Source organism: Eriocheir sinensis, chromosome 29 (genome assembly GCF_024679095.1).
Source record: "Eriocheir sinensis breed Jianghai 21 chromosome 29, ASM2467909v1, whole genome shotgun sequence".
In the NCBI taxonomy this organism is placed as follows: Eukaryota; Metazoa; Arthropoda; class Malacostraca; order Decapoda; family Varunidae; genus Eriocheir; species Eriocheir sinensis.
The window spans coordinates 6,605,884-6,629,268 of NC_066537.1; the positions used below are offsets into that span (position 1 = coordinate 6,605,884).

Here is a 23,385-nt window from a genome sequence, read left to right on the forward strand (position 1 = left end):
AATTCAGTCGCTACAAGACCTGTAGTGCGTGAGCATCCTTTATTTGGTTACTGCAAGTTTTAACTGACTGCAATAATTTACACTGGTGGCTGTTGGTGGCTTCCTCCTCAACTTGGTAAGGAAAAAGAGTATTCGTGCTACTTTTCCTGCCGCGGCGCCGCGAGCCACGTGTGGGCCGGGAGTCGCGGCGCTATATACGGCTGCATCAGGGCATAGTCATTTGTTTACTTGCACCTCAACAGTTCTCATTTACATGGAGTCTGTTTTTTCTGAGGCATCGGGGTCTACATTTGTTTTATTGGTCACAGCACCTTTACGGTGGCACACAAGAATGTAGGCACCACGAGTTCACCGCACAGCCGGCCTGGTTCGCCTGCTTGAGGCTGGAAACTAGTTTCTTCCCAGACAGCTTGACGCCGTCGGCTCCTCAGGGCCTGCCGTGCATCAACTGACCAAAGCCTGAGTATAAACACAACAGGTAGGTTGTTGTGAGGAATGCGTCGTGCTGCATCATGACAATGTTGCACCAAAGTTTTGGCGCCCATCATGAAGCTGTGAATCTGTTTCCGCCTAAGGCATGTGGGCGCGGCGGCGGTGGTGGTGGTGGTGGCTGGCGTGTGTGGCGGCGGGGGGCGAGCGTCTTGGGTTGGCGGGGGCAGTGGCAGAGGTCACCCCCCATCCGCTGCTGGCTGGCCTGCAGGACGAGCCGGCCTCCCCGCGGCCCTCCCTCAGGTGCGTCTGAACTGCAGATGTTGATCGTTGTTTTTAATATCATCATCATCCTCGTTGCTGTCGGAATAATGAGTTCCACCGGGAGCGCCATACTGGCAGCCACATAACGGTCCCCAGAGGTGAGGGGACAAGAAAGCAAAAACGAAGAAAACGAGTTTGTAGGGAAGACTAATATTTTGTGTTACTAACTTTTATTTTCATTTCCAGTATGCTTTAAGTTTCACATACCAGAGTTGGTGCCAGCACTCACCAGGCTAAATTTCGAGGTGACTAGCTAATATCGAGCAGAAACGTGTTTTTTTTTTTTTTTTGCTGTTGCCGGAATACTTGGTCCGCTGGTGCAAAGCGCGAATGAGGACGTCAATGGGCGCCCAGGCCGGAGATACGGTAACTCAGCAGGTTCTGCCCTCCGACAACACTACCAGGGATTCCTCCGAGCCAGCCACCATGCGGGCACAATTCCCCACCAATTAAGTACCTTCCAGTAGGATTCATAGACCTCCCTCCTCATGCCACGACCTTTGTGGGAGCCCCATTGGCCAACTCTACGAAGGATCGCCCAAGATTTCCATAGCTACCCCTCCAGCAGTGCTTTTCAATGCCCAGCGGTGTGGCTCCTGATCGCTAATACCAAGCACCTGGAATTATCAACTTTCAGAATCTAGCAAATTTCAGGAAGGTCACTATAATTACTTTTATTTCATGAGGTCGTGTTGCGAGGCGTTGTGTTTACCCCTCGTGCCCCCCAGGTCCCAGCTGAGGGCGGCGGCCACCAACCCTGAGGGGAGCTCCGTGCTGCAGGTGGACAGTCAGCTGTGCACCAATGACCTGGCTGACGGGGAGGCGCTGGACTACAAGAGAGGTGAGACTTGCTAGACTGGCCTCTGTTGTAATGGACTAGAATAACCTTTAACCCGGAAATGAGAAAAAAATCATCACTCAAACCATTTCATAATATATATCGAAGCATTTGTGACCAGTTTATGTATCATCTATTTTTGGGGGTTTAAATCATGGCACAAATTTGGCCCGTCGCTGCTACACGGTAAAACCACAAATTTGGCCCGTCGCTGCTACCGGGTTAACAATTATTTCTCTTCTAGTGTTAGCTTCGCCCTTGTCACCGTCTGTATATGACATAAGCTAAACGAATACATTTTTTTTCCAGCGGTGATCAGAGGATGTTCAAGTTTTCTATGTTATGATGCAGTAACGGCGTGTCTTTGCAGCCCTCTGGTCGGCACGGCGGTTGGTGCTCCACGGACGGCCGCCGCCACCCCGCCACCTGCACCTCCTCCTCGATGTCATGAGGGACTCTGCCATAGTCTACATTCAAGGCGCCCCGGTGAGTGTTTGAGGCTCAGGCATTCCTATTAGTACGCAATCCTTCATTCCTTCTACGTTCCCTGGTAAACTCTATAACAAACTGAACTTTTCGAACAATCTGAATGCTATCAAGAGGGGATGGTGGGTATCAAGACATCTCTAGGGTTCTGTTAGGCTTTATTTTTCAGCATCTCAAGATTTAGTTTATTGGAGCAGAATGTTTGGGACCTTTTCTGTTTTATTACTCTGCTTTTGGTCCGTCTACAGTAATAAAAAGAACTTATATATGTCTTGTTTTTCATTTTTTTAGTTTACTCATTCTATTCCTTTCGTCGCTCTTAGCTCATCCTCTATCAATCCATTAGTCAGTCAGTCAGTCAGTCGGTCAATCAATCAGTCAGTCAGTCAGCCAATCAATCAATCAGTCAGTCAAACCAATCAGTCAATCAATCAATCACCCATTCATTCAACCAATCAATCAGTCAGTCAGTCATTCCATTCAGTCAATCTTATCAATCACCCATTCAGTCAGCCAATCAATCAGTCAGTCACTCAATCCAATCAGTCAATCTCCATCAATCACCCATTCAGTCAGACAATCAATCAGTCAGTCACTCAATCCAATCAGTCAATCTCCATCAATCACCCATTCAGTCAGACAGTCAGTCAGTCAGTCAATCCAATCAATCTATTAATCAATCACCCATTCAGTCAACCAATCACTACCCGTCTTTTCCACAGGTGAAGCTATACGACATCACGGAGGGCAGGTGGGCTGAGGGGGGCGTGGTAGCCGTGGCGGTGGTGCATCAAGCGACTGGCCGCCTCCTCTGCCGCTACCGCCACCCCGCGCATGCCCACGCCCGGCCCCTGCTCGCCTTCCTCCGCGCCCTCCAATCTGGCCGCCTCATCCTCCTTGTGGGCCAGGTACTGATGATGATGATAGTTGTAGTAGTAGTAGTGATATTGATAGTTTTATGAGTGATGATTATTTATTGTTACAAGTAAGTTAAGGAAAAAAAAACTGATTAATTGACTTTTTCTTGCAATTTTTTTTTCTTTCTGTCTGTCTGCCTGTCTTGTTCTTCATCTTTTTCTTCTTCTTTTTCGTCTTTCTCCATCTTTTTTTCTTTTTCTTCTGCTCCTTCATCGTCACCTTCAGCTTGTTCGTTTAATTCTGTTATTGTTTTTGTCCATATTCATGTTCTTCCTTTTGTTCTTTTTGTCCTCCTCCTCCTCCTCCTCCTCCTCCAGAGTCACAACGCCCCCGCCCCCAGCGTCATCTCCCTCCTCGCAGACCTGGGCGTGGACGTATCATGGGAGCGAGGCAGCGGCGGGAGGCTGTGGGCGTGGCTGACCGTGGTGGGAGGAGGAGGCGGCGGCGGGGCGATGATGGGAGGGACGAGTGTTACCTTGCACCCAAAACGTCACCTGGCCTGGGAGATACACCTGCCGAAAGACCCAGGTAAACAGTGGTAGTAGTAGTAGTAGTAGTAGTAGTAGTAGTAGTAGTAGTGGTAGAAGGAAGAGGAGGAGGAATGAGAATAATGATAGCACTCAGAAACAGATATACACAACTTCAGATATAATATTAATCGTAATGTTATCTCTTTATATTAATTTTTTTTCTTCTCTTTCTTTTTTCTTCTTTGTCTTCTTTAATTTTCTTTTTTCTTTGTGTTCTTTCATTTTTTTCTTTTTTCATGTGTTACTTATTCTTTTTCTTTGTTATTATCATCTACGTTTCTTCTATTTCTTCTTCGTCTTCTTTTTCTTCTCCTTTCTCATCTTTACTACCTCTCCTCCTTTTATCTTCTACTTTTCCGTAATAATAATAGTGGTAAAAGTAGTTGTTGTTCTTGTTGTAGTAATAATGTTCTTTTCCTCCCCCCTCCCCCCACCCCCCCACCCTCCCACACACACACCGCAGAGGCCCCGTGGTGTGAGGGTGTGGGGCCGCCGGCGTGGGTAGGGGCGGGCGACGGGCGGTGGACGGCGCGGGTGGAGCTGTGTAGCGCCCACGACGGATACGGGGCCTGGTGCACCTGTCCCTCGCCCCCCTCACCGTCGCCGCCGCCGCCGCTACAGGTAGTTGATACATGATGGTGTTGGGGAATCGTCATCATCATCATCATTATCATCATCATTATCATTATTATCTGCATCATTATTTAGATTCTTCTGATAAAGGATTACACACACGTACTTATTATTATTATTATTATTATTATTATTATTATTATTATTATTATTATTATTATTATTATCATTACTATTTCTATTATTATTTTTCATTTTCTTCTTATTATTATGCTTTCTTCGTCTTCATCATCATCATCATTTTCATCATCATCATCATCATATTCTTCTTCTTTTTCTTCTTCTTCTTCTTCTTCTTCTTCTTATTATTATTATTATTATTATTATTATTATTATTATTATTATTATTATTGTTATTATTATTATTATCTCATAAACTAGCTTTTTTTTATCGATTTCTGAGACGATTCAATAAAAAAAATCATCAGAGAGAGAGAGAGAATGTAGGGCAAGGGATAATGGAATGGGATGTATTGGAGGAAGAAGGAAGGGAGGGCAGCTGAGAGAGAGAGAGAGAGAACCTAACAATCGCTACTCACTATTGTATGCCTCTCTCTCTCTCTCTCTCTCTCCTTAAGACGCCCTAATCCATGTTTGTTTCATATTTCTGACCTTAATCTCCCTCCCTTTCTTTCTTCCTCCCTCCTTATGTCCTTCCTTTCTCCTCTTTATTCTCCCTCCTTCATGTGTCCTTCCTTTCTTTCTTTCTTCCTTTCCGTGTCCTTCCTTCGTCCGTCCTTCTTCCAAGTTCTTCCTTTCTCCCTCTCTTTATCCTCTCTCTTTCTTTCTGTGTCCTTCCTTCTGTCCATTCATTCATTCATTCCTTTCTTCTTCCTTTCTTTCGTGTGTCCTTCCTTCGTCTGTCTCTCCCTCCTTTCCTTCCTCCCTTTTTTACTCCTATTTATTCCTTTCCTTCCTGTGCCTCCTTTTTTTTTTTTTCTCCCTCTCGCTATTTCCTCCCTCCCTTCCTGTCCCTACGTCCTTTCCTCCCTTCCTATTCCCTCCCTTCCTTCCTCCCTATTTTACTCCTATTTATTCCTTTCCTTCCTGTTCCTCCCTTCCTTTCTCCCTCTCGCTATTCCCTCCTTTCCCTCCTGTCCCTATACGTCCTTTCCTCCCTTCCTATTCCCTCCCTTCCTTCCTACAGCCCTCATCCCATCCCTTTCTCCATCTCCCATTGCATTCTCTCCCTTCCTGTCCCTCCTTTCCTCCCTTTTCCTCCCTCCCCTCTTTCCTGTGTCCTTCCATCGCTTCGCCCATGCCGTCCTCCTCCTCCTCTTCGTCCATTCCTTCTTCACTTTCTCCCTCTCCCTATTCCTTCCCCTCCAGTACCCCTTCATTCCCCCCTCCATGTGGTAACCTTCACCCTTCCTCCCTCTAACAGGTCGGAGTCTCCACGTGGGGCTCGAACGGCGTGGTCACGGTGGTCCTGGCAAGCCATTCCGCCGCCCTGCACCGGTGAGAGAGAGAGAGAGAGAGAGAGAGAGAGAGAGAGAGAGAGAGAGAGAGAGAGAGAGAGAGAGAGAGAGAGAGAGAGAGTATCCGTCATGCATTTTGGCACATTGATTTTCTTTAAACTCATGAGAACGTGTCTGTCTGTCTGTCTATACCTCTGTCTGTTATGGCGTTCTCGTCCGCGTGTCTGTCTGTCTGTCGCCTCTCGTTCTGTCTCTTTATCTACTTTCTCTTCTTTCCTTCGTTTTCTCTCTTTCTCTATCTATCTTCCTTTTTATCTATTTACATCTTATCTATTTATACATTCTCTCTCTCTCTCTCTCTCTCTCTCTCTCTCTCTCTCTCTCTCTCTCTCTCTCTCTCTCTCTCTCTCTCTCTCTCTCTCTCTCCTCTCCTCTCTCTCTCTCTCTCTCTCCCTTCCTTCCCTTCCTCCCTTTCTTCTTCCCTCCCTCCCTCCCTTCTGTTTGCCTCTCCTTTCTTTATCTCCCTCCCTCCTTCCTACCTGTTCTTCCCCCTCTCTCTCTCTCTTTCTCTTTCCTCCCCTTTCGTCCTTCCTCTTTCGTCCTTCTCTTCCCCTCCTTCTTTTTATTCTCGCTTTCCCAGCCTTCCTTCTACACTTCCTTCCTCTCTCTCTCTCTCTCCCTCTCTTAACCTTCATCTCTCCCTCGCTCTCTCCCTCCTCTTATTCTTTCTACTCTTCCCCTTCCCCTTCGATCCCTCCCATTCTTTCATCCCCTTCTCTCTCCTCTCCTTCCCTTTCCTTTACCTCATAACTTATCTCCTCCTCCTCCTCCCTCTCCTCCTCTTCTCCCTACTTCACTATACGCCCCTTTCTCCCTCCCTTCCTCCTTCCCTTCGTCCCTTCGTCCCTCCCCTTTCCTTAGCAAACATGGTAATATGACCTATGTGGGAGGGACTGAGAGGAGAGGAAGACAGATAGGGCTGAGTGAAAGGATGAAGTGGCAGGAAAAATTACGAGGGAGATTATTTTGAATTAGAATTTGGTCATAAGGGAAAGGGATGTGACGAGAAACAATAAAAGAGTGAGAGAAATGAGGAAAATAGTTTGATTAGGTAGAATAGGAGAACGAGAAGTGGATAAAGAGAGAAGTAGAAAGGAGACACGATACGGAGAGAAAGAGATAGAAGAGCGAGGAGAGGAAGACGTGAGTGAGAGAAATACTGAAAACTGTTTGATAAAGTGGAACAGGAGAACGAGAAGAGGACAAAAAGGCAGATAGAAAGAAGACAGGATACGGAAAGAACGAAGGAACAGAACGAGGAGAGTAAGACGACATAAGACGAGGAAACTATAAAAGAATGAGAGAAATACTGAAAACTGTTTGATTAAGTGGAACAGGAGAACGAGAAGAGGACAAAAAGGCAGATAGAAAGAAGACACGATACGGAAAGAAAGAGATTAAAGAACGAAGGAACAGAACGAGGAGAGGAAGACGAGGAAACAATGAAAGACTGAGAGAAATACTGAAAACTGTTTGATTAAGTGGAACAGGAGAACGAGAAGAGGACAAAAAGACAGATATAAAGAAGACGCGATACGGAAAGAGAGAGATTAAAGAACGAAGGAACAGAACGAGGAGAGGAAGACAATGAAACTATGAAAGACTGAGAGAAATCCTGAAAACTGTTTGATGAAGTAGAACAGGAGAACGAGAAGTGGATAAAAGAGAAGAACAAAAAAGACACAATACGGATAGTAAGAGATAAAAGAACGAAGGAACAGAACGAGGAGAGGGGACGAGATATGACGAAGAAACAATGAAAGACTGAGATAAATCCTGAAAACTGTTTGATTAAGTAGAACATGTACAGGAGAACGAAACGAGAACAAAAAGACAGACAGAAAGAAAACACGATATCAAACTACTAAAGGAGAATGAGATAGAGATAAATGACGTATAGTTAAGGTGAGAAACATTCCTTAAAATACAAATGGAGAAAAGAAGATGAAGTTTAAGGAATAGTTAACGTAAAAAAATATTCGTTAAAACAGAGAGAGAGAGATTCATTATTAGTATTAGTATATTAGCTTAGGAAGGGTTATGCCTGTGGGCGGCGCTGACGGTGTGCTGGCCTCCCCGTCAGGCTATTGGTGTCCCTGGCGGCGGCGGGTGCGGCGGCGGAGGACTTGCTGGTGTTTACTGCGCAGAGGGAGGCGCCGAAGGAGATGAGGCTGGTGAGTGTCTTTTTTTATTGATAGATTGATTTGTTATTGATTATTTGTTTACGTATGCTAAGGGATAAAATAAATGCCTTGAATAATATAAAGAGATGAATAGATTGATAAATAGATATATAGATAAGGAGAAAATTCAATAACTAAGAAATAGATAAATAAGATAAGGATAAATTGAGATAAGTTTATTTGTTGTTGTATTTATGTGTATATATTTGTCTGTGTATCTGTTAATGATGATGCTGAAAATAAATCAGTAAAGTAAAAAATTATAAGGTAGAAAAATGAATAAGGTAAGATGTGTGTGTGTGTATGTGTGTGTGTGTGTGTGTGTGTGATCGATTTCTTTTTTTTTCCAGTTTCGGCCGGAAATTGCCATTATCCATCCTCTCAAGGAACACACACACACACACACACACACACACACACACACACACACACACACACACACACCGCGGGAAATTCCTTCATTATCCTTCCACGTGTTGAGGAAATAAAAAAAAAAAAATAATGTCAACGAAGAACGCGATTAAAAAGTGGTGCAGGTGAAGGAAATTACACACACACACACACACACACACACACACACACACACACACACACACACACACACACACACACACACACACACACTTTTTCTTCAGTAGCATGTTTTTTTTTTTTTTTTTTTCTTTTTTTTTTTAGTAAATATGTCGGGCTCCTTTTTTTCCCCTTTGGTCTGTTTTCTGTTCCAATAATGAAAATAATAACGAAAAATATAGGTGTTTATCCCTCTGTTTCCATTCTCTCTCTCTCTCTCTCTCTCTCTCTCTCTCTCTCTCTCTCTCTCTCTCTCTCTCTCTCTCTCTCTCTCTCTCTCTCTCTCTCTCTGCCCTTCTTTCGATCTCTCTCAGCTCTTCGTGCCTCTATTCCACTCCTGCTCAATTTATTATTTTGTTTTCTTCCCTTCTGTCCTTTTCTCTCTACTTTCCTTCTTTCCTCCTCTTCTACTCTCACTAATACCTTTCAACTCTCTCCTTTTCTCTCCTCTATTTCCTTCCTCTCTCCTCCTCTCCTGCTCTCACTCTCCCTTTCTCTCTCACCTGCTCCAACACACCCACACCCACACCTGTCCCTTCCTCCATCAGGTGTGCCAGAGTCATGGGGTGCACCTGGAACCCACTGGACGAGCCTCAGACTGCATGGGTCTACACGTCACACGCCTGTACGAGTCTGCCCTCCGCGCCGCCCTCATCCTCCGCCCTAAAGCCACGTTCATTGTCACCCTCGAGGACGATATGGAGGTGTTCCCGTCCTTCTACAGGTGAGAGGCAGGTGGATGGATGTTAAAGGAAGGAAAGGGAGAGGATGGAGGTTAGAGGACTCGGGTTAATAGAGTTAAGGATAGATTTTTTATATAGCAAAGGAGGTAACGTAAACAGGGACAAAAAAGGCTCGTTAACATAAAAGGCTTAGAGTTGGATGCTAAGGGAAGGGAAGGTAGAGGATGGAAGATAGAGAACTAGAGAGAATAGAGTATGTAATCAATATAGAGTAAGGAAGAAAGGAAGGAGGAAATAGAGGATAAAGAACAGGAGAGGGTAGAGTATAGAGTCACGGATAGCATATAGAGAGTTGGATTCTAAAGGGAAGGAAAGGTAGAGGATGGAGAATAGAGAACTGGGGTGAATAGAGAATAGAGTATGGAATCAATATAGAGTAAGGAAGGAAAGGTAGGAGGAAATAGAGGATAGAGAACAGTAGAGGATAGAATATAGAGTCAAGGATTGCATATAAAAGAGTTGGATTCTAAAGGGAAGGAAAGGTAGATGATTGAGAATAGAGGACTGGGGTGGAAAGAGTATAGAGTTAAGGCTAGAATGTTAGGGGAAGTAAGGAACAGGATAAAGGATAAAAATAATAGAGGAATAGATTATAGAGTCAAGGATAGAAAATAAAAGAGTTGGATTCTAAAGGGAAGGAAAGGCAGATGATTGAGAATAGAGGACTGGGGTGGAAAGAGTATAGAGTTCAGGCTAGAATGTTAGGGGAAGTAAGGAGCAGGATAAAGGATAAAAATAATAGAGGAATAGATTATAAAGTCAAGGATAGAAAATAAAAGAGTTGGATTCTAAAGGGAAGGAAAGGTAGATGATTGAGAATAGAGGACTGGGGTGGAAAGAGTGTAGAGTTAAGGCTAGAATGTTAGGGGAAGTAAGGAACAGGATAAAGGATAAAAATAATAGAGGAATAGATTATATAGTCAAGGATAGAAGATACGGAATGGATGCAGAGTACAACGGATCTATATTCATCTCTATTCTCTATTCCACCTTTTCTGTTTCTTCCTTTTCCATCTTTTCCGTTCATTAATTCCTTTTTGCTTCTTTTTTAATTTCCTCTCTGTCTACTTCTCCTTCATTCCTCCTCCTATTCTCTTCCTCCCACGATTCCTCTTTTCCCTGTCTGTTTTTTTTTCTTTCCTTCCTCCTGTCTATTCCACCTTTTCTGTTTCTTCCTTTTCCGTATTTGTTTTATTTTCTTTTTTTTGCTTTATCTCTTCTTCTTTATCTTATTTTGCTTTTCCTCTCTTCTTCTTTATCTTATTTTGCTTTTCCTCTCTTCTTCTTTATCTTATTTTGCTTTTCCTCTCTTCTTCTTTATCTTATTTTGCTTTCCCTCTCTTCTTCTTTCTCTTATTTTGCTTTCCCTCTCTTCTTCTTTCTCTTATTTTGCTTTCCCTCTCTTCTTCTTTATCTTATTTTGCTTTCCCTCTCTTCTTCTTTCTCTTATTTTGCTTTTCCTCTCTTCTTCTTTATCTTATTTTGCTTTTCCTCTCTTCTTCTTTATCTTATTTTGCTTTTCCTCTCTTCTTCTTTATCTTATTTTGCTTTTCCTCTCTTCTTCTTTATCTTATTTTGCTTTCCCTCTCTTCTTCTTTATCTTATTTTGCTTTTCCTCTCTTCTTCTTTATCTTATTTTGCTTTTCCTCTCTTCTTCTTTATCTTATTTTGCTTTCCCTCTCTTCTTCTTTCTCTTATTTTGCTTTTCCTCTCTTCTTCTTTCTCTTATTTTGCTTTTCCTCTCTTCTTCTTTATCTTATTTTGCTTTCCCTCTCTTCTTTCTCTTATTTTGCTTTCCCTCTTCTTCTTTCTCTTATTTTGCTTTCCCTCTCTTCTTCTTTCTCTTATTTTCCTTTCCCTCTTCTTCGTTCTCCTCCTTTCCTTCTATCTGTCACTAAACCAAGGACTAATTAAGGTAACTCCCTCCCTCACCTTCGCGGGAATTCCAGGTGGATGTCGAGGGGCCGAACCATCCTCAAGGAGACACAGGAATTTGTCTGTGTCAATAGCCTGAACCCAAAGGACCCATACAACCCACACGAGTACCCACCCCGGACCCTGAACCCTGAACCCTTACCCGAGCCTTGGGAGCCCACGACCACCACTACAGAGCCCTTGAGAACGCCCAGTAAGCCCGAGATAGAGCATGACCGTCTAAGAGGAAGATAAGGGAGAAGGAAACAGAAGGGAGAGGTAGAGAGAGAGAGGGAGGATGAAGACGAGGAAAGAGAAAATGAAGGTAGGGAAGTAGAAATGATTGGAAGGAAGGTAGAGAGGGGGAAACAAGAAAGGGAGGAGAAGAGAGAGAAGGGAAAGGAAAGGAAGGGAAAGAGAAAATGATGGAAGGAAGGTAGAGAGGGGGAAGCAAGAAAGGGAGGAGAAGAGAGAGAAGGGAAAGGAAAGGAAGGGAAAGAGAAAATAAAGGTAGGGGAGTAGAAATGAGAGGAAGGAAGGTAGAGAAGGGGAAACAAAACAAGGAGGAGAAGAGAGAGAAGGGAAAGGAAAGGAAGGGAAAGAGAAAATGAAGGTAGGGGAGTAGAAATGAGAGGAAGGAAGGAAGAGAAGGGAAAACAAGACAAGGAGGAGAAGAGAGAGAATGAAAAGGAAAGGAAGAGAAGGAGAGAGCCCGTGGATAGAGCCTCAAAGATCCGTGGGTGATTGAGCCTGGCAGGAAGGGTCAAATCGTAATGGCCACTTCTTCAGTAACGCTAAGAATACGTTTTCTGACCTATACAAAGGAACAGCCGAAGGGGACAGCATGGAAGGCCGCCACAGGGACACGAGGACGCCCCAGGGGAAGGGTGGCGTGCCTGGAGGAGCGGTGGAGGTGGAGGAAGGTGGATGGAGGCGAGGTGGAGGGGTCCTTGCCGGGTGGGGAGCGACGCGCTATGTGGTGGAGGCTTTGCTCAGGTTTTGGCCAATGGCGGTGAGTAGGCTATGCGGGGAGTGCTGATGGTGGTGTTGGTGGTGGTGGTGGTGTTGCCCTCCCTACCACTACCACCATCACCACCACCAGTACTAATGTTAATGTCACTACCATCACCATCATCATAATCACCACTACTACTACCATTACATAACTAGCCTACTATCTCCATTTAACTCTTACTGCCATCATCACCGTCATCACCACCACCACCACCACCAGTACTAATGTTAATGTCACTACCATCACCACCATCATAATCACCACTACTTCTACCATTATATAACTAGCCTACTATCTCCATTTAACTCTTCCATTACCACCACCATTATTACTGCCATCATCACCGTCATCACCACCATCACCACCACCAGTACTAATGTTAATGTCACTACCATCACCATCATCATAATCACCACTACTATTACCATTATATAACTAGCCTACTATCTCCATTTAACTCTTCCATTACCACCACCATTATTACTGCCATCATCACCGTCATCACCACCATCACCACCACCAGTACTAATGTTAATGTCACTACCATCACCACCATCATAATCACCACTACTTCTACCATTATATGACTAGCCTACTATCTCCATTTAACTCTTCCATTACCATCACCATTATTACTACCACCTCTACTAATATCACTGTCACCATCACCATCATCATCTTCATCATTACTACCACCTCTACTAATATCACTGTCACCATCATCATCTTCATCATTACTAGTTGTCTTGTTCATCATTGTTACCTATTTACGTATTTTTATTTTCATTTTGTCATTTTTATTCTTTTTTTCATTTATTTAACTTCTCCTGTCACCTTTTATTCTCTTTTTGCTGTATTTTTCATTATATTTTTCTCTCTTTATTTATCTTTATTTATTTCACCTCCTTCACTTTATCATCATCATCATCATCTTCATCATCGCTTTCAGGTTCTCTCTCACACCTTCTGTAGGACAGCAAGCGTGTTAGTATATATGCTGTGCTGTGCTATGCTGTCTATACTCTCCTCTCCTAGCTAACTCAGTACTGACCTCTTTCTTCTGCTTCTTCCTCCTCCTCTTCCTCCTCTTCCTCCTTCCATACGCAGCAATTGTCACCTCAGTCAGTCACTCTTCGTTAACTTCCTGTAGACACGACATTAATCATTTTCTCTCTCTCTCTCTCTCTCTCTCTCTCTCTCTCTCTCTCTCTCTCTCTCTGGTAGTCGTAGTAGTAGTAGTAGTAGTAGTAGTAGTAGTAGTAGTAGTAGTAGTAGTAGTGGTAGTAGTGGTAGTAGTGATAATACCAACAACAACAACATAAACAGCATTGACTCATAATCAACCAAAAAAAAGAAAAAAAGATTGCTATAGAATAATCATTAGAGGCACAAAATCAATACTAACCAGACATGACCGTGTGTGTGTGTGTGTGTGTGTGTGTGTATTTGTGTGTGTGCGACAATACAATGAGTCGCCCAATACTTCCATTTTCCCGTGATGGCGGTAGCGGGCAGACGTGGGAAGGGGACTAGAGCGGGCAGAAGCAGCGGGCACCCTCACGCCGCCTCCCCGCTCTCTACTCTCCATCTCTCGGGGCGGGCGCGCGGGTGCAAACATTCACCGCTCAACCTCACACATTTGACAAGGCTTTCCTAGGAGTTCAGGGGATATCCAGCGTTACTTTCATGACCCTGGTGGTAGTTTAACCCTTCTTCTGTACCGTGAACCTGAAAAAACACTCATGAAAACCCAATTAATTTCCTTTTCGGCTTTGGTAATAGTTAACGTGCGAGGTTGGAGCGTCTGAGCATACCAACCCAGCTGGACTTGCCCGCCACACCACGCCGCTACACCACCCACTGCCCTCGACCGCCCTGGGAGCCTCGCAAACCGCATTATAAGTTCACTTGCAAAAACTAACGAGTCTCCCCTCCTCCTCCTCCTCTCCTCCTCCTCTCCGCCCCTTCAGCTCTCCTCCAGAATCTCCCGCTGCTACAGCCATCCACGTTCCTGGAATTCTCTCTCTCTCTCTCTCTCTCTCTCTCTCTCTCTCTCTCTCTCTCTCTCTCTCTCTCTCTCTCCGTTGGTCCCTGGTTCCCTCCTCTTCCGCTGTCTCTTGTTTTCTTTTCTTTCCTCGTGTCCGTTTCTACTGTTTCCTGTTTGTTTCTGTTTCATTCAAGTTTATTTTGCTTTTCTCTTTTTCTCTTTCTCCCTCCCTCAGTTCCTCCTTTTGCTGTCTCTTTCTTTCTTTCTTTCTTTCCTCTTGTTCTTCCCACCTTTTTTTTCTTCTTTTCTTTCCTCGTGGCCGCTTTACTGTTTCCTGTTTGTTTCTGTTTCATTTTAAGTTTATTTATTTTGCTTTTCTCTTTTTCTCCCTCCCTCAGTTCCTTTTTTCGCTGTCTCTTTTCTTTCTTTCCTCTTCTTCCCACCTTTTCCGTTCCTTCCTTTTTGCTTCTTTTATTTCCACTCTCTCTATTTCTCGTTCTTTCCTCCTCCTATCCTCTCCCTCCCACGATTCCTCCTTTCCCTGTCTGTTTTCTTTCCTTTCCTCCTGTCTATTCCACTTTTTTGTTTCTTTTTTTTTCGTATTAGTTTTTTTCTTTTTTTGCTTTCCCTCTCTTCTTCTTTCTCTTCATTTCCTTCTATGGTTCTCTGGTCTCATTTCTCCCATTACTCTTATTTTCTGTTTCTTCCTTTTCCGTATTATTTTTTTCTCTTTTTTTTGCTTACCCTCTCTTTTTTTCTCCTCTTTTCCTTCTATGATTCTCTGGTCTCATTTCTCCTATCACTCTTATTTTCTTTATTCTAATCTTGGTTTCTTTTGCAAATTCAACGTTTTCCTTATTTTTTCCTCCCCTTCTATCTCCATCCATCTACATACATTCAGATTCGCTTACTCGCCTCACCTTCCTTTCCTTCTCATTTCCAATTCGCTTCTTCTGCCCCCCACCCCCCTTGATCCCACTTATCCCTCTCCCTCTCTCCCTTATTTCGTCACTTCCGTACCTTTTCCCTCCTTCCCCCACCTTCCTCAGACCTCATTTATCTACCTTTCATGTGGGTATACCTTCCTCTGTGTTTGGTTCTCTCCCTATCTTTCTATTCATCCATTTCTGTCGCTTCCATTTTTATTTCCCTTCACGCCATCATATTTTACCTATTAAACTCACTTTCCTCTACTTCCTCCCCTTTCTCAACCACTTCCACCTATAATTCTAAGTCCGTTTCCTCTCCTCCACATCCCCGAGCCTATTCATCCATTTCTGTCGCTTCCATTTTCATTTCCCTTCACGCCATCATTTTTTATCTATTAAACTCACTTTACTCTATTTCCTCCCCTTTCTCAACCACTTCCACCTATAATTCTAAGTCCATTTCCTCTCCTCCACATCTCCGAGCCTTCCTCTATCCCCTCCTCCCCCTTCAACACAGACCACGTAGGAGTTTTAGAACGTTGTAACCCTCCCTACGTCAGATGCTCGCAAAGTCGGTGGTGGCGGGGACGGCTAGGCTATGGGAATCACCTCTGTAACGGCCGCATGGTGAACGCCCAAGAGTAGCATCCAGCAAGACTCCGGGATCATGTGAAAGGCTGGGAAAGGCGATGAGAATGCCCAAAGATCCATAGCCAAGATTACCGTTGCCGTGGTCCAGGGTTCCCTCCGTCAGTAGTGGGTTTCGGTTACGTTTTCCAAGAATGTGGCCACGAACAGGAAGCCGTCCGTGGTTTTTACGCACCGAACATGTAATTAAGCTTCCCGTCTCCGCAGGAAAGGTTAAAATAGGGAAAAGTTACATCCTCGTGGTGATATCATGGGTCCGTTTTCTCAGTCGCGTTCGGTCGGATCCCACAACTATTTCCAAAGGCCACAAAAGGGATTAGTTGGGTTCTCATGGTGTTTATCGCATTCACGGAGCAGGAGCCTTGTCAAACTATCACTAGACTCATAAAACTACCCATGGAAATGCCTACAACCTATACGAAAGCTTTAACAAATGTGGGAATGTGTGCAATTGTGTGAAATGTTTGAGGATATGGGCTATTATTTGGGTTCTCATGAGTTTTTTCAAAGTTCACGGAGTAGAAGCCTTGTCAAACTATCACTAGGCTCATAAAACTACCCATGGAAACGCCCACAACCTATACGAAAGCTTTAACAAATGTGGGAATGTGTGCAATTGTGTGAAATGTTTGAGGATATGGGCTATTATTCGGGTTCTCATGTGTTTTTATCGCATTCACGGAACAGGAGCCTTGTCAAACTATCACTAGACTCATAAAACTACCCATGGAAATGCCTACAACCTATACGAAAGCTTTAACAAATGTGGGAATGTGTGCAATAGTGTGAAATGTTTGAGGATATGAGTGTTTTCCAAGTTCACGGAGCAGAAGCCTTGTCAAACTATCACTAGACTCATAAAACTACCCATGGAAATGCCTACAACCTATACGAAAGCTTTAACAAATGTGGGAATGTGTGCAATAGTGTGAAATGTTTGAGGATATGGGCTATTATTTGGGTTCTCATGAGTTTTTTCAAAGTTCACGGAGTAGAAGCCTTGTCAAACTATCACTAGACTCATAAAACTACCCATGGAAATGCCTACAACCTATACGAAAGCTTTAACAAATGTGGGAATGTGTGCAATAGTGTGAAATGTTTGAGGATATGGGCTATTATTCGGGTTCTCGTGTTTTTATCGCATTCACGGTGCAGAAGCCTTGTCAAACTATCACTATACTCATAAAACTACCCATGGAAATGCCTACAACCTATACGAAAGCTTTAACAAATGTGGGAATGTGTGCAATAGTGTGAAATGTTTGAGGATATGAGTCTTTTCCAAGTTCACGGAGCAGAAGCCTTGTCAAACTATCACTAGGCTCATAAAACTACCCATGGAAACGCCCACAACCTATACGAAAGCTTTAACAAATGTGGGAATGTGTGCAATAGTGTGAAATGTTTGAGGATATGGGCTATTATTCGGGTTCTCATGAGTTTTTTCCAAGTTCACGGAGCAGAAGCCTTGTCAAACTATCACTAGACTCATAAAACTACCCATGGAAACCCCCACAACCTATACGAAAGCCTTATCAATGTGAGTAGGCTATGTGTGTAAACCCCGAAATGTTTTGAGATTATGGGGCATTAGTCGGGTTCTCAAGAGGGTTTTTCACATTCACGGTACAGAAGCCATGTCAAACTATCACTAGGCTCATAAAACTACCCATGGAAACACCCACAACAACCTCTACGAAAGCCTAATCAAATGTGGGCAAAGGAAGGAAGGAAGGAAGCGCGCGGGGTTGGCAACGGTGGCGGTCGGGCGGAGAGGCGAGATGCGATGCGGTGGGGAGATGAGGAGCGTCTTGATGTATAAGCTTAGCGAGGTGATACAAAGTTCAAAACGGGGGGTTGTGGGCCGTTACTCAGGGTCCGGTTAGCCTAAGATAAGGTGGTAATCTGCTGGGCGTGGATTGAGTGCGCAGCGGCGGGTTTCCCTTATCTTATCTATGTTCAGAAGCAGTACCTGGCGGGACGAAGGCTATCTGTAATCTTGGCCCCCTTTCTCAGGAGCTTGTTTGGGTGATGCGGGTTGCCCAGTGCATGGCTCCTCCTCCGCCTGCATGCCGATGAAATGCAAACTTTCTCTTGTAGTCTGGTCGCTGTCGGTTCTGGGTGCATTCTTAAACATTTCAAGGCATACACACCTACATTTGATCAGGCTTTCGTAGAGGTTGAGTTAGTATTTCCATGGGTAGTATTATGAGCCTAGTGATAGTTTGACAAGGCTTCTACGCCATGGACATAAAAACACTCATGAAAATCCTAGTAATGGCCCATATTCTTATACATTCCGGGGCATACACACCTACATTTGATCAGGCTTTCGTAGAGACTGTGTTGGTGTTTCCATGGATGCTTTATGAGCCTAGTGATAGTTTGACAAGGCTTATGCGCCATGGACATGAAAAACACACTCACGAGAACCCTAGTAATAGCCCATAACCTCAAACAGTTCGGGGTTTACACACTCACACTTGATAAGGCTTTCGTAGAGGTTGTGTTAGTATTTCCATGGGTAGTTTTATGAGCCTAGTAATAGTTTGACAAGGCTTCTGCGCCATGGACATAAAAAAACCCACTTGAGAACCCTAGTAATGGTCCATATTCTCAAAAATTTCGAGATAAGGCTTCCGTAGAGGTTGTGTTAGTATTCCCATGGGTAGTTTTATGAGCCTATTGATAGTTTGACAAGACTTCTGCGCCATAGACATAAAAAAAACACTCATGAAAACCCTACTAATGACCCATAACCTCAAACATTTCGGGGTTTACACGCCTACATTTGATTAGACTTTCGCAGAGGTTGTGTTAGTATTTCCAAGGGTAGTCTTATGAGCCTAGTGATAGTTTGACAAGGCTTCTGCACCCCATGAACTCAAAAAACACTCATGAGAACCCTAGTAATGGCCCATGTTTTCAAAAATTTCGAGATAAGGCTTCCGTAGAGGTTAGTATTCTCATGGGTAGTATATGAGCCTAGTGATAGTTAGACAAGGCTTCTGCACCCCATGAACGCGAAAAAACGTCATGAGAACCCGACCAACCTCCTTTGTGAGAGTCTAGTTAGAGGTGAAAGCATCTAGGAATACGAGTCTCACCGAGTAGTTCAACGTACAAATAATGTGACGTTTAAGTATGACGGGAGCGTATCGAATGACGTCACTAATGAAATGTTTAAAAATAGCGTTGAATCTCTTGATCTCCCCAGACAGCAAGACGTCATTAGTGAAAGACAAACAGACGTAATGGGTTAACTTGTATGCCGGCAGTGCACGCCATTAACCTCGTGGCAGACGCTTATTAATTCTCCCGGGAAAACACGGAGTCGTTAATTAAAGACAAACTATTCATTTCGATTTGCTAGCCTAGCCTCGATGCGCCCGCCCGTCCCTTTGAGATGAATTCTGTCTGTTGTCGCTGGCTTGTTACGCTCTCTCTCTCTCTCTCTCTCTCTCTCTCTCTCTCTCTCTCTCTCTCTCTCCTTGTCTATTTCTTTCGTTTTCTCTTTATCTCTTCCTTTCCTTCTGTCTTTCTTTCTCTTTTCTTCATTCTATCATTCCTCATTATCTCTCTCTCTCTCTCTCTCTCTCTCTCTCTCTCTCTCTCTCTCTCTCTCTCTCTCTCTCTCTCTCTCTCTCTCTCTCTCTCTCGTCTATTTCTTTCGTTTTCTCTTTATCTCTTCCTTTCCTTCTTTCTTTCTTCTTCACAGTTTCTTCATTCTGCTCTCTCTCTCTCTCTCTCTCTCTCTCTCTCTCTCTCTCTCATTAGCGAGGGTCAGCAAAACATGAGGTCTTCTGCGTAAACGTATATCGCCACTCACTGCGTCAGCGTCAGGGCAAGGGCAGTGCTGGGGGGGCGGGGAGGGGAAGGGGAAGCTGTTTAGGGTAAGAGGGTGAGAGGTGAGGTAAGGGGGAGGGGTCAGAGAGGGAAGGGGAGAGAGAGGGGGGCGTCCATGGTGCAGATGTGAGGGGCCAACCATAGCCCAACTTCCATCCTCCGTTACTCTCCGTTTTTTGCCTCTCTGAATCCAATAGTGCTCTTACAGTGCTCTCTACTCTCCCCCCTTCTCCCGCGTCTCCCTCTCCTCTCCCCTTCTCCCTTCTCTCTCCGTCTCCCTCTTCCCTTCCCTTCCTTCGTCTCCCTTGCTACCACCTCCTCCTACGTCACCCTTAGCTCGTCTCTCTCTCTCTCCCTCTCTCTCTCTCTCTCTCTCTCTCTCTCTCTCTCTCTCTCTCTCTCTCTCTCTCTCTCTCTTTCACCATCAACAGTTTCTTTCTGATTCTCTCTCTCTCTCTCTCTCTCTCTCTCTCTCTCTCTCTCTCTCTCTCTCTCTCTCTCTCTCTCTCTCTCATAATTATGGTTTATTTGTCCGATAAAATATTTACTTTCTGTATTATTGTATTAGAATTTTGTTTTGGTGGAATGTGAAATATTTGTTTTTAGTTCATTTATCTTCATTGTGTCAAAGTTGTTGTTGTTATTATTATTATTATTATTATTATTATTATTATTATTATTATTATTATTATTATTATTATTGCTGCTGCTGCTGCTACTACTACTACTACTACTACTACTACTACTACTATTATTTCACTTGCTATTATTATTTTTGTTGTTGTTGTTTGTTTGTTTACCTCCTAGCAGCGATCACCTCCCTTTCCTCCCATCCCTTCTTCACCTCCTCCTCCCATAAGTAAATGCCTTACATACAAACATGGGCTCTGAGGCCGCGAGGAGGGGGGGGGGGGCATGGGCGCGAGGGGGCATAACACACACACACACATTAGGAAAGACGTGTGTGTGTGTGTGTGTGTGTGTGTGTGTGTGTGTGTGTGTGAACGTCTCGGTTTTTCGATGTTGATAAAACTGGTTCCTTCCAAAAGATCTCTCTCTCTCTCTCTCTCTCTCTCTCTCTCTCTCTCTCTCTCTCTCTCTCTCTCTAATTCGCTAATTCGAACATTGTTTTATTGTTTTTTTATCGTTTTAAGAAATATCTAAAGCGGAGAATTTGGCTACTGTACACACACACACACACACACACACACACGTCTTTTGAACTCGCCCGCAACAATGAAAAATTACTATGCCTCGTCTGCTGTCGTGCATTCTCCTCCTCCTCCTCCTCCCCCTCCTCCTCCTCCTCCTCTTCTCCTCCTCCTCCTCCTCCTCCTCTTCTCCTCCTCCTTCCCCTGCTCCTCCTCCTGCACCACCTCCACCTCCTCCTCCTCCTGGCGCCACCAAAATAGCCTCCCATTCCCCCTGACAGAAGCGAGACGTGGACTGGGAGGCCCTGGTGGCGGCGCTGGTCGGGTCGCGCCCCTGCCTCACGCCCGCCCGCCCCCACGCCCGCCACGCCCGAGCCTCTCACTTCTCCCTCGGGCCTGACCTCCCGCCCCTTGTCTGACCCCTGACCCCGCCCGCCACACCTTACAGCACGAGTAGATAACAGATAATAAGTTAGTGATTAAGTTACTATAAACTGAATAAAGAAATTTCTGTTTTTTTTTCTTGATTTCGTCTCACTTTTGGTAATGTTTAATATTTGTGATTGATGACCTCGTTACCCGCCTTAGGATAATGTGACTATTTGTTTTCCTGATGGTCATCGATAAGCCCTTTTATCTTAGATTATCAACAGCAGCAGCAGCAGCAGTAGTAGTAATAGTAGTAGCAGTAGTAGTAGTAGTAGTAGTAGTAGTAGTAGTAGTAGAAGCAGCAGCAGCAGTAAAAGTAATATAAGTTCTAGATGTTTTGTGCTGACTGCCCACCTATTCCATTACTAACATTAATTAACCTTGCTGGCCACCCGCGCCGACACACACACACACACACACACACACACACACACACACATATACACACACACACACAATGGACTCTCTAGTCTCCATTATTCACACTCATGGACAACTTTGCAATTCTTTCAACTTGAGACAACAACTACAAGAATGTATATATATATATATATATATATATATATATATATATATATATATATATATATATATATATATATATATATATATATATGTATGTATGTATGTATGTATATATAACTACAACTGATTACTTCATGTATAATGTTATTCAAACTTTAGTGTATCTTATTGGTAGCCAACTGTTTCTCTCGGGGCCGTGCATCACGGGGTCGGGGGGCGGTGCCCTGCGCGGCGCGGCGGCGGTGCTGCCCGACACGCGAGCCGCGGGAACTTGTTGACAGATTAATGTGGAGCGCAGTCGTGTCTGACAGCCACACACTGGGGAAGATCGCTGATAGTGGCGCATATTTTTTGTTTAACTTTTTCTCCCGTCAGCTGACAAATATGGAACCTCTGGCGCGGCTCACAGGCTGCCGGGGCCGAGGCTGGCGGCCGTATCGCGGAGCTACACGGGCGAGGCTGAGCTCATTATTGTTCTTCCTTTCTGAGCCGATAACAGTAGTTTTTTTTCTCTCCTACAAGGAAAACAACTATCCTAAAACTGGTATATTATGTACGGCTAAAGTAAATGCCAGGAATTACGTTACCTCTACAATAACACGAAGACTACTCACTCCTTTATGTAGCTCTGTAGCTCTGACTTCCCGCGCCAAGCGAGGCGTCGATCTGGGCGAATCCTTCCCACGCTGGCCGCGGCGGATAGGGAAGCCGTGTGTATGGGAGGCGGGGGCTGCTTGCATGTAGGAGGGCGTATATTAAGAGAGGTGGCACGTGTGTGAATGGAACAAGGTGTGAATAGGAGACGCGGGCACCGTACGCGTAATGACCGTATACAAGGGATGCTGTAGGCAGGAGGAAGGGCGTATGATGCTCCCGGAGAGGTAGCTTCTATCATGGCTGCTATGCTAGAGGAGGTGTGAAAGGCGGGCATGCAGTAGCGTCCATATAGCCTACTCTTCGTATACGTGAGATGCTGTAGGGAGGAGGGGGAGTGTATGATGAGAAAACGGTGTATGCGTGTGTGCGTGTGTATGGCTTGGGGAAAAGGTGTGTATGGGGGACATGGGAGACGAAGGGTGCGTGTGACAAAGCCGCGGGCGTGTATATGTGAGTTCTAGGGTGCATGGGAGACGTAGAGACGAAAGAAGGGTGTTTATAACGTTCCCTGCAGAGTACACGGCGTCTATGCAGCATCAGGGAAGGTGCGAATGAGTGAGAGGTGGAGAGGGATGCTGTAGATGACGGAAACATGAATAGGGAGATGAGAGAACGGGGCGTGTGTGACATAACATGATAGGAGGCGAGTGTGCGTGTGAGAGAGGCGGGGCGCAGGCCATAGACAGGCGTATATGGGAGCGCTGGAGATAAAACACTAGACAGGGAGATGAGTTGGTCGTAGATAAAGACGATGCGTTCCACTGTAAAAGGGTGTGCATGTAATGGGTAAGAATATAGCCGCGTATTCTGAAACGTATTGACCCATCAGTTCGTCATTTTGAAAAGTCTCTCGTAGAAGTTGCTGCTGGGCTCTTCAAGGACTGTTTTGTGATCCCAGTGATAGTTTTACACGACTTTTGCATCTTGACCGGGAAAACCACCCATGAAAACCCGGTTAATCTTATCTGTGGCCTTGGGAAACTCGTAATGAGAGCCCGGCCGAGACTTTTAAGAATATGGGAGATATGTTGTGATGTGTGTTGTATATAAGAAAGGTAACGTCTGGGAGGTTTTGGGTCTCGTGTCGGTGGGCTGTGGGTGTTCCTCCTTCTTTGTGGGTCTCCAAGCTGTCTGGCTGGGGCGCGGAAA

The 23,385-nt window shown here is 44.6% G+C and overlaps 1 protein-coding gene across 2 annotated transcripts; it reads left to right on the top strand.

Annotated features, from left to right (window-relative positions):
- The first annotated feature begins 81 nt into the window (after nt 1-81).
- Nucleotides 82-21,416, top strand: LOC127004905 (uncharacterized). 2 transcript variants are annotated; one of them, XM_050873126.1, is made up of 12 exons: nt 82-732; nt 1,482-1,594; nt 1,962-2,077; nt 2,800-2,985; nt 3,313-3,523; nt 3,989-4,146; nt 5,543-5,616; nt 7,720-7,810; nt 8,938-9,113; nt 11,082-11,260; nt 11,871-12,058; nt 20,907-21,416. In XM_050873126.1, the coding sequence occupies exons 1-12, from the start codon at nt 578-580 to the stop codon at nt 21,042-21,044; spliced, it is 1,785 nt and encodes a 594-aa protein (XP_050729083.1). In that variant the 5' UTR covers nt 82-577; the 3' UTR covers nt 21,045-21,416. The 2 variants fall into 2 exon arrangements, with proteins under 2 accessions (XP_050729083.1, XP_050729084.1); XM_050873127.1 differs by lacking the exon at nt 11,871-12,058.
- Nucleotides 21,417-23,385: the final 1,969 nt, after the last annotated feature.